Source organism: Electrona antarctica (assembly GCF_951216825.1).
Source record: "Electrona antarctica genome assembly, chromosome: 7".
Classification (NCBI taxonomy): domain Eukaryota; kingdom Metazoa; phylum Chordata; class Actinopteri; order Myctophiformes; family Myctophidae; genus Electrona; species Electrona antarctica.
The window spans coordinates 22227649-22238539 of record NC_136812.1 but is presented as its reverse complement, the minus strand read 5'-3'; the positions used below and the strand labels follow the sequence as shown (position 1 = coordinate 22238539).

The following is a 10891-nucleotide window of genomic DNA, read 5'->3' as shown; positions in this document are numbered from 1 at the left end:
TTGTGTGACGAACAACATGTGAAAAGTCTCATTGAGAGTGTGCGACAAATCCAATGTGATATAAATCTTAAATGGAAATAGAAATTATGCTACTCATTGGACATGGCCGGTTTGGCATGTGATAAAGAAAACATGAATTCATTGCTTAATGACAAATCACTTGATGTCCTCAGGAAATGGTATTCTTAACCACTTATAACCCGATCCGTATTCTGGGGAAACATTCGTAGAAAATATCTCTAGAGTAGATCTACTGTATAAGCTCACAACGCGTCAACATAAAAGACAGCGGTATAAAGCGTGAGTTGACTCCAATCTACCATATGGAGCATTGGTGTAAAACTAACTGAAGTACATTTATTCAAGTACTGTACTTAAAGGACCACTTCACCACTTTTCAACCTATCTTCATATAATAGGTCCTCAGTAATAATCATGATAAAATGGCACCATTTTTTTCTACTCAGTCTGTGTCTCATAGGAGGGCTGTGGGCAGTTCAGAAACTCAAGTGACATCATCGTTAGGCAGATTGTTTTTTTAAACAAACAAAAATATTTAGATTTTTATTATCATGAGAACGATGGCTTCCATTTCCGCATTGCAACTTTTCAGGACTAGAAAGCCTGCAGTTTCTATTTGCTTGGATTCCCCATCGATGATGTCACTGGTGGACGGGTTTCTGAAAGGCCACAGCCCTCCCATGAGACACAGACTGAGTAGAATTTCTTTTTGCCATTTTATCATGATACTTATATGAGTACCTATAAGATAGGTTGAAAAGTGGTGAAGTGGTCCTTTAAGTATGTTTAGGTATTTTTTACTTCATTGGAGTATTTCATCGTAGATCTGCTATTTTCAAAATACATTTGAAAACTTGTGAAAAGGGACATTATGCACAATGAGTACTTCTGGTACTTTAAGTTACTACATTTTGATACCAATACCTTTGTACTTTTACTCAAGTAAATTTAGATACTGGACTTTTATTTCTACATTGCAGAAATTGCACTTTCAATTTTGTACACACATTCACAAGTACAGTACTGGCGTTGCCATGATAAGCCTCCCATTTCTGCTGTTTAATGGAAGTTTGTTCTGAACAGGGAATGATCAGTTATTTACCAGATGTGATGGTTTATATCAGTTTGTTCTGAACAGGGAATGATCAGTTATTTACCAGATGTGATGGTTTATATCAGTTTGTTCTGAACAGGGAATGATCAGTTATTTACCAGATGTGATGGTTTATATCAGTTTGTTCTGAACAGGGAATGATCGGTTATTTACAAGATGTGATGGTTTATATCAGTTTGTTCTGAACAGGGAATGATCGGTTATTTACCAGATGTGATGGTTTATATCAGTTTGTTCTGAACAGGGAATGATCAGTTATTTACCAGATGTGATGGTTTATATCAGTTTGTTCTGAACAGGGAATGATCGGTTATTTACCAGATGTGATGGTTTATATCAGTTTGTTCTGAACAGGGAATGATCGGTTATTTACCAGATGTGATGGTTTATATCAGTTTGTTCTGAACAGGGAATGATCGGTTATTTACCAGATGTAATATGGTTTATATCAGGAACCAATACTTAGTTTCTTGCTCTTGTCTCTCGTCCTTCTACCACTATTATGGTTTTTAAGGTACCTGGATGATAACATTAGAGCCCACATCAGGAACCCTCCCAGCAATCTGAAGGATGATGAAGAATTCATAGAGAGTAACAAGATGCATGGTGAGGTGCACGTGTGCCATGTGCACGCACGCACGCACGCACGCACGCACGCACGCACGCACGCACGCACGCACGCACGCACGCACGCACGCACGCACGCACGCACGCACGCACTACACACACTACACGCACACACACTAGACAACACGGCATAACGCATATGTAGTGGAACATGACTCAACCGCGACACAGTTTTCTGCCCCACAAAGGGAGGGACTTTCACCATAGACCGTGACAGAGGGACGCCATCTCAAGCGAACTTGAGCCACGAGAGACACCACTGAGCGAGCTAGAGTGAGCGAGTTGCCGTGTTGAACGTTGCGAAGTTTGCTTGAGGCGACTCAGCACCGTCCGAGTGCTCCCTACCCCACTGACGGCCCAATCACAAGCCGCGGAGCTCCTTCCAGCTCCTCCCTTCATGGGTTGTTTTTCGTTCTTTGGAATGCCTCGCCAAGCCGGTGAAGGAATGGGTACAGGCTTTAGTTTACACCTACTATTGGTCCAACTGTCATTAGAGCGACAATATACCTCCCTAACCTAACCCTAACCACAAGCACGGGAGCAGCGCATGCTCGACCGCAAGTCCGACCGCTGTTTCCGCATGTCGGTCCGTTGCGTTGGTGTGTCTAATCTGCGTGTACTCGAAACACGCAAACTCGAGTCTCCATGGCGGTGGGCAGGAACTTTACCCCTGTGCCACCCACCGGACTCCCCAATTTGTCTATTTAACGTGTGTGTGTGTTTTCTCTGTCTATGTGCAGCGATTAATGGCCTCATGTACAGTAACCTGGTTGGTTTGAACATGGAGGTGGGTGATAAGGTTTACTGGTATCTGATGGCAATGGGCAGTGAAGTGGACATACACACAGCCCACTGGCATGGCCACAGTGTGGAATATAAGGTAGGCCTACAGTACACACGCAAACACAGCAACACACGCACACACACACACACACACACACACACACACACACACACACACACACACACACACACACACACACACACACACACACACACACACGCCCACACCCACGCAAAGTCATAGCACTAACTGCATTCCTTCTACCTCACTTAACATTAACTACACAGCGAAATGAACTGGGAGTGTAAAAATTGCCCTATAGGGTCATTTAATATTCTTAGACTTATCTCCTTAACCTCTGCCTTCCTCGTCCTCTCCTTCTCCAGCTGGGTGGAGGTCCTCATCGTACTGATGCGTTTGACCTGTTGCCAGCGACGTTCCAGGTATAATCCTCGTCTGCGCTCACCTTGAATCACACACACACACATTTGTGACCTATAACACATGATTGAAACAGGAAACACAACAAACAGATGTTTGGTCTTTTAAACTTATTTAAACATAAACAATAATGAATTCTTCAAACATTTTGTATGGTAAAAAAGCACAACCCACTAGAAGTGTTTCTTGTCTTCTTTAGACGGTGAAGATGCGTCCTGCATATGCTGGTACCTGGCTGTTCCACTGTCATGTTGCTGACCACATCATAGGTGGCATGGAGACTCTATACACTGTTAAAGAAAAAGGTGCAGACTATGTGTGTGTGTGTGTGTGTGTGTGTGTGTGTGTGTGTGTGTGTGTGTGTGTGTGTGTGTGTGTGTGTGTGTGTGTGTGTGTGTGTGTGTGTGTGTGTGTGTGTGTGTGCGCTGTATAGCGCTTTTTATACAGAAATTAGGCAATAGTGGCTTAAAGACGATTTGCCATTAATGCTGGCTTGTTTATTTACACATTACCAAACAAAGCCAGCATGATGCTGCCCTGTGAAGGCAGCAATTAGCACATATGTAAGACAGAGAGAGAGAGAGAGAGAGAGAGAGAGAGAGAGAGAGAGAGAGAGAGAGAGAGAGAGAGAGAGAGAGAGAGAGAGAGTGAGTGTGTGTTACTGATCAGTGATAGTGTTTTTTCTGTCTCTGTAAACAAACACAGCAAGAAGAGGATTCTTTGGCTGAGCAGACGGAGCAGACGAGTAAGGCCCAGACACAGTCAGAAATGAAACAGACTCAGCTGTTGACCTGTCTATGTAAATTACACTTTAGAACTTAAATTGCCATGAAACCATGGCAAACCCAAATGTAGCTGCAGTAACTGTTGCTGCACATTTAGTAAAATAACATGAAATATAAATGATTGTTATTATGCTCATCATTATACTGTAGCATGCTGGGCTGGATGCACCTGCGTACAGTATTGTCTAATTTCAAGTAATTTCATTGTATTTGTATTTTATTGACATTTCAATGTACAGTATGTGACCCGACCTGAACGATGTATGTAATAAAAATAATGAATATAACATTATTATTCAAACATTTTCCACAGACCTTTGGCTATAATTGCTTTCCAAATGAGAGACAGGAGAATGTAAAATATGATGAAGCACTGTATAATTCAATGAAACATAAAATGCGTTTTCCACTTAAAATCAATATAATGCCTTGAAGAGAGAAAGAGAGAGCATCACTTCCCTGTTTGACCCCATGGTGGTGCTGTAGATACACAGAGATGCAACACAAACGTGAAGGTGCAACACTGACAATAAACAAAATCCTCATTTCCTGACATCTGAAAAGAATTCACGCCACTTTTTAAAGTTGGATCTTGTTTTGCAATGTGTCCTATTCCTAATTAGAATACAGTGCCTAAGCTAGGCTTCACATGTCTTTCTGATGTTACCACACACTCCAGTCCACGCATGTCAAACAGCATGTAAACCACTCTGTTTGGCTGGGCACAAGGTGTAGACGTGTATATGTCCCAAGTCCCTGTTCCCAGAAACACTGGTAGCTACGTACAGCAGGATTCATTCACAGAGCCTGCTAATCTGGAGAAGGAGAAGGTCTGCCAATTACAGCCACAGAATGATTCATTCAATCATTCAATTAATCAATCAATCAATCAATGGAGGCTGCGGTGGCTCAGGGGTAGAGTGGTAGAGTGGCTGGATGGTAACCACAAGGTTGCCAGTTCGAACCCGGGCTCCCCCAGAGTTTAGTGTCAAAGTGTCCTTGAGCAAGACACTGAACCCCAAATTGCTCCTGATGTGCTGGTGGTGCCTTGCATGGTTTCCGCCGCCATCGGTGTATGAATGTGTGTGTGAATGGGTGAATGTAATGCACAACTATGTAAAGCGCCTTGGATAAAGGCGATATATAAATTCACCATTTACCAATCAATCAATCAATCAAATCAATCAATAATGCTCGTAATGCTTGTTAGGGGTCATCAATGTGTCTGTACATGGGCAAATGTGTCCGTTGCAAAGACTGGTCTTGTCCGTGGCAAATTGATAAGACATAGATAAGACTGGATGTATTTACTGAATGTCAAGTCTCCAGGTTTTCTTCAGAATATGTATGACATATTTAACACTGGCGTATTAGGAGTGCAACTAGTATAGTCTTTCTCCAGCATTTTATTTGTAAGGACCCCCCACAAGCTAACATGGCGATGACCCCTGCTCGTAAGCAATATAAGTGTGCATTAATTGTTATCAAATGCCAGACTTTTCCCCCCTTAATCAAGCTCTCAGTGGGTGTACCTACCTACTGAGCTGTATGCACTTAAAAAGATTGGTTTTCAATTACTGGCTTCGGAATACATAGTAATTTACTACCAACAATCTTTGTTTTGTTATTGAGAATTTACTCACACACACAAATTATGTTCAATGCATTTGATTTTTGGAAACAAAATTTGTCCAACTTGTGGAAGAGCTGGTGATCTACTTCATCCTGTCATACTTCATCCGGTCATACAATGTCAATCGAAGAATTGCATTTAGAACAAATTTACCTCTAAATTCATACAGTAGGTTGTAGACCTGACTCCTCCCATTCCTAGCTCCTAATTACCCTCTAAGCCAATTTTCTCTCCCCTCTCCCTGATTGTCTTGAGTGCTTTCACCTGGTTTTGCCCCTGAGATGGCCTAGTACTCCCATTCCACGCCTCTATTTCCCCCTTGCCCATCTCCTCTCTCCTGCCCTGCTGCTGCCATGGTGAGAGACTGCCATCGCCACTGACCAACCTGCTATGGCAAGTTTGTATTAATGTGACTTTGGGTATTTAATGGGACTGAGTGTATGTTTAGGTTGGTTACCTGTTTGTCCATGTTCCTGACAGTTTGTCCTTGTTTGTATTTTAGTTTCAGTCAGTGTGGGAGTTCTCTAGTTAGTTTTGATTCCTCCCATGAAGTTGGGGGACTGCCCATAAGTCAGACATCCCGTTAGTCAGACCTGTGTGGCTGGTTAAGACTCACACGTGCTGCGGGTTAAAAATCACTCATGGCTCCCGACATGCGTGGTGGGTTATGGCTCCGATCAAGTGTGTTGATCTTACATCATGAGGTGTCAAAATTTCTCTGCAAATATTTTAAAAGAAAAGACCAGTTTATTTTTTCTAAATACTCTAAAATAACAGTGTAATGGGACATTCTGCATACTTATTACCAGTGGTGGAAAGTAACTAAGTATGTTTACTTGACTGAGTGTGAGTGTTTTATAATACTGAACCAATAAAACGTATTAACAACAGCTTGTTACTAAATAATGACTTATTTGGATCCATTGGAACACATGTTATTTTTTTTACATTTCCTGATATGTAATGGTTTTGGACATACAAGGTTTCCACCCAACAAGGCCAATATACAATGTATCTGACTAGCTTGATTCAGTTTACAATAATACAGCTTCCCTTGTTGGTTAATTCTTTGCATTTCTTTGTAGGATAACGAGAATGTAACAGAATAGTTCAAGTCTCTCTTGGATCTGGAGGAAGTACAAGAGGAGCAGGGTGGTGGAGTCACTGACTGCACTGCAGGTCCGTGGAGAGGCGAGGACCTACAACCGTAAGGCTTTTGTTGATGTCCAGCACCTGGCCTAAATACAGGCACAAGATGTGCACACAATCTCCTCTGCCAACTGTTGCTAAGGCCCCATTTACACTGGCAGCCTAATCCAGCCTGAATCAGACCTGTGCCACATCCAGATTGGAATCCTATTTGACTTATTTAATAAGTCTAAACAAACAAAAAAAGTCACATGGAATCGTATTTTTATGCGACCAATTGAGCCACATTCAGAGGTGCATGGTTTCAAATCGGATTTCAGGAGATCCATCTCAGTCCGAAGTTGTAACCTGATCTAAACCACCCACAAAATAAAAATAAAGCAGATTCCACTTGTTTGTGTTTAGTCTTGTGTCAGTGCTGCTGTCTTGTTGTGCCTGCCTGGGCAGAAGGCATATTAGACGTGATCGGCTGGTATCTGAGAACACTACTCTGAAGCAGCTGGCTGGTACCTCCTGCAGGCCATTCTCTCCGGCACTAGGCTCCCTAGGCTGGTTTTATACTGGCTTAATTAATGACATGATTACTGTCGAGCCATTAATTAGTATGGGGCCAGGTGTGAATTCCGAGTGGAAACCTGAGATAAACTGGCTAATAATACAATGTGATAGATTTTCTTTCAGAACCTCAGTATACCCTTTTTTGCATGTAAAAGGTGTCTGGGGAATTATTTGTTTATTCTGGTTAATTGATCATCATCATCATACTAATAAATATTATTTCAAGAGTAAAGGAAACCACTAGAGATGCACAAAATTGGAATTTAGCATGGTCAAATGGACTTCAATATAGTTTCCATAGGGTTTGCCTTCGTTTTTGTGCATACCGGTAGTTCCAATTTTTCCAAGGAGATCAAGGCAGCTTGTTCCACACACAACACTCGTAGGTTCTCTCTTAGCTAATTTACAAACGGCACAACTGTAGGGTCTCGCTCTTATTTACAGGCTTACAGCCGTTCTCAAGATGCAACGCTATTCAAGGTGCAACATTGTTCAAGGTGCGTAATGCGTATAGTCCGTGGGTGGCTCAAGAATAGCTAAAGTCCAAGTCAACTAGTCCACAGTAGGTTCAGGAAGCGCAAAAAGAAGGTCTAAGGCCAGCCTATCGGTATTGCCTATCATCAGGCCGCCTAGCAAGGCATCGCCTGTCATCAGGCCGCTGAGAAAGGCTCATGCCGGGCTCAGCGTCCTGATTTGTAGAATCGTAAAATCCATCTGTTATACAGTAGCTGTGATTCTGGGCGCAGATGTGGAATTCTAATAAACAGTGCATTCTTATAACCTGATTTATTAGGCCTACTGAAGCACATAGTAGTTCAAACAATGTAGTGTCTTTACTTGTTGGCCCTTTCGAACAGAAGCCAGAATTCACTGATTGAATCTGCAGCCTTCATCATCACAAAAAGGCTATCGCTGAAACCGATATATGATGATGGATTAATTGTGATCCCTAGAAAACACCTATTGACATTCGGCAGATATGGTATCTGTATTGGGAGTGAAAAAGTGAAAATGTGGGACATCTGTAGTCACCATGCTCTGCCTGTCCTTTACTCTCCCCTCTCACCTATACTCCTCTCATCAGAAACAGCGTGAGGTTAACAGCATTTTCCCAGCTTGTGTTACAAGAGGTCTAGGAAATGTAGACCTTTTCTTTCAGTGCTTAGGCTTATATCATTTAAAGAAAAGGGAACAGTGGTGGTTCTACAGCCTATCTGGAAATGGTGAACAAAGCATGATCCTAAATTAAACTCTGCTGAATTAACCCATTAAGACCCGTAAGGCTGATTCTAAAAATCTTCTAAATCCTGAAAAACCTATGTTGTTGTTACTGTCAGTGGTTCTCAAACTTTTTGGCAAGGACTCTTGGTCATTTTGGAAAACAGAACTATATAGGCCTATATGAGTTACAAGTATAAGCATTTGTTTTATAATAATATTAATAATTTAGAATTTGCAGTTAAATCGGTCTCCCCCATTCCCAATATCATTATCAACAGGGGGGGGGGGGGGGTCCTCCAGTTCATCTTCGCCATCATCCACACACAGTTCAATACCATAGAGAAAAAATACATAATATTGCAAATTTGCACATGCCACACACTGGTTCAGATAGCCTTGATTTTCCTATGTTCAACATGTGTAAACGCAAACATTGTGTAACACAGGGGTTCTCAACGTTTTTGTCTGGGGACCCCCGGAAATGCTTTTGCCATGTCTCGCGACCCCCGCCTCGCCCCCACTCACCACCACCAATACAAACTGACTGCAAAAATAACCTTAATAATAGAGAAAATATATCATAAATTAATACTGAAACCAGATATAATCCTTAAGGAAAGTTTTTGCATGCACCACGTACACATACTATGTACTGTAAACTCTTAATTTCCATTTTCCAGCCATTCAGTTTTTTTTTTAATAATTTGGGGACCCCCCAAAATAATTTGGCGACCCCTCAAGGGGTCGTGACCCACGGGTTGAGAACCCCTGGTGTAACACAAACATTGAAAACGAAGGTGAGGACGCAAATTCTGATTGACCGGAATTAGATGATTTATGATAATGTACGATGATAAGAGTGCCCCTCACTTCACACGGGTGTGTTTTTGTTTTTCAAGCAAGCCCCTGCATGTGCATACTGTAAGTGGGTGGGAAAAACATCACTGAAGTCACCTAAAAAGGAGATATTACTGGCATTTTGTCTGTGAAATTTAAGCACCATAGAGGCCTGTTATGAACATAGAGGCATGTTATGAACAAGTGCAACTGTGCAAACCAAGTGTTCAGAACATGTATAAGTGCTGATAGGCAACTAACTAGCCCAGAGAATGGCTAATATCCTGTGAGGTTTATTGTCCACGGGGATGACTGTAGAATCTGGAAGAGTTCCAAGACTTGTTGATTAAAAGCGGAACAGAACGTTACATTACATGGGGCGTTGGGGAGGCGGTAGCCTCGATACCCATGCTTTAATTTCGTCTGCGCGAAAAATGAAAGCCTGGATTTACGCATGGGCTTCACTGGCATAAACGTGGGAGTCAACCCTTCCGCGTAGGCGTCGCTTCAAATGATGTGACGTCAGGGCTCTGAGCGGTGTGCACCCGTCAAAATAACACCGTGAGGAAATCATTACCAGTGGAACTTCAAACGAGGCTATGCGAGGAAAATGAGGAGAATGGCTAAAGAACCCACCACACCGTCTAAGAAAAAAACCAACGTGTGCCGACTCTGTGGAAATAACTTTGACAGTCCGTTAGAAGTCCGTCAAATTATTTTATGCAAGTCCATGACGTAACAAAACAATATGTCCATTGTCTTTGTTTCCAATTCAGTGTTGCATCATCAGTCTGGCTTCCCTGTTCTACCAGAGGTAAATGAACAACAAAGCTTGGCTAAACAAAAATGCCACTGCTGTGATCAGTGTGATAAACACTTCCCTACAATGACCAAACTTAAAATACACCAGATAATTCACACTGGAGAGAAACCCTATGGATGTGATCAGTGTGGACAACACTTCTCTCAAATGGCACACCTCAAAAGCCACCAGAGAATTCTAGGGCTGACCCAAAAAAATCGATTAATCGACGATCGATCGATATGCACGGGAATCGATCTTGAAATAAAAAATCGAATAGTCATTCAAAAAAAAAAGCGGACGCTTTTGGTCCGCGAGCCGGCCCCATTTGGTCCGCGAGCCATACTGCATGCTGGCGCCTCGCAGACCTCGCAACGCCGCCTCCCCTCTCCCCCCTCACTCGTGGTAAATCAAAAGTGGAATCAGGGATTCTATCCATCCCTGATTCCCTGCCACTACAACCCCTTCGGATTCGGAACGCATCTTCTCCAAAGCGGGATTTATTGTCTCTTTTCTGCACTAATATAAGTACAGTCGGTAACTAACTATAATATTGCACTCTCAGAGACAGAGACGCTTTTTAGGTTGTGCGAACGGCGGCCGCACAGGGCCTCACGGAGTCGCGCCTGCGAGTTGAAATGGAACGGCTTTACGTGTCTCTCTCTCTCTCTCTCTCTCTCAAAGCAATTCTCTCTCTCTCTCTCTCTCTCTCTCTCTCTCTCTCTCAAAGCAATTCTCTCTCTCGCTCTCGCTCTCTCTCTCTCTCTCTCTCTCTCTCAAAGCAATTCTCTCTCTCTCTCTCTCTCTCTCTCTCTCTCTCTCATATTTCCATTTTGCATCAATATTATACTGCCATGTCTTAATACAGTGTTGCTTTTTACAAATAAAATAAGCTAATTAAGAAGGTTGATCACAAAGT

The 10891-nt window shown here is 42.4% G+C and overlaps 1 protein-coding gene across 1 annotated transcript in view; it reads left to right on the top strand.

Annotated features, from left to right (window-relative positions):
• Nucleotides 1-4011, top strand: part of cp (ceruloplasmin) — a gene marked incomplete at its 5' end in the record, with an annotated part of 22317 nt that extends 18306 nt beyond the window's left edge. Inside the window, 5 exons of the mRNA XM_079505426.1 lie at nucleotides 1650-1741; nucleotides 2503-2642; nucleotides 2933-2989; nucleotides 3187-3292; nucleotides 3693-4011. Coding sequence (XP_079361552.1) covers nucleotides 1650-1741; nucleotides 2503-2642; nucleotides 2933-2989; nucleotides 3187-3292; nucleotides 3693-3715 — 418 coding nt within the window. The 3' untranslated portion in view covers nucleotides 3716-4011. The remainder of the gene's footprint in view (nucleotides 1-1649; nucleotides 1742-2502; nucleotides 2643-2932; nucleotides 2990-3186; nucleotides 3293-3692) is intronic.
• Nucleotides 4012-10891: the final 6880 nt, after the last annotated feature.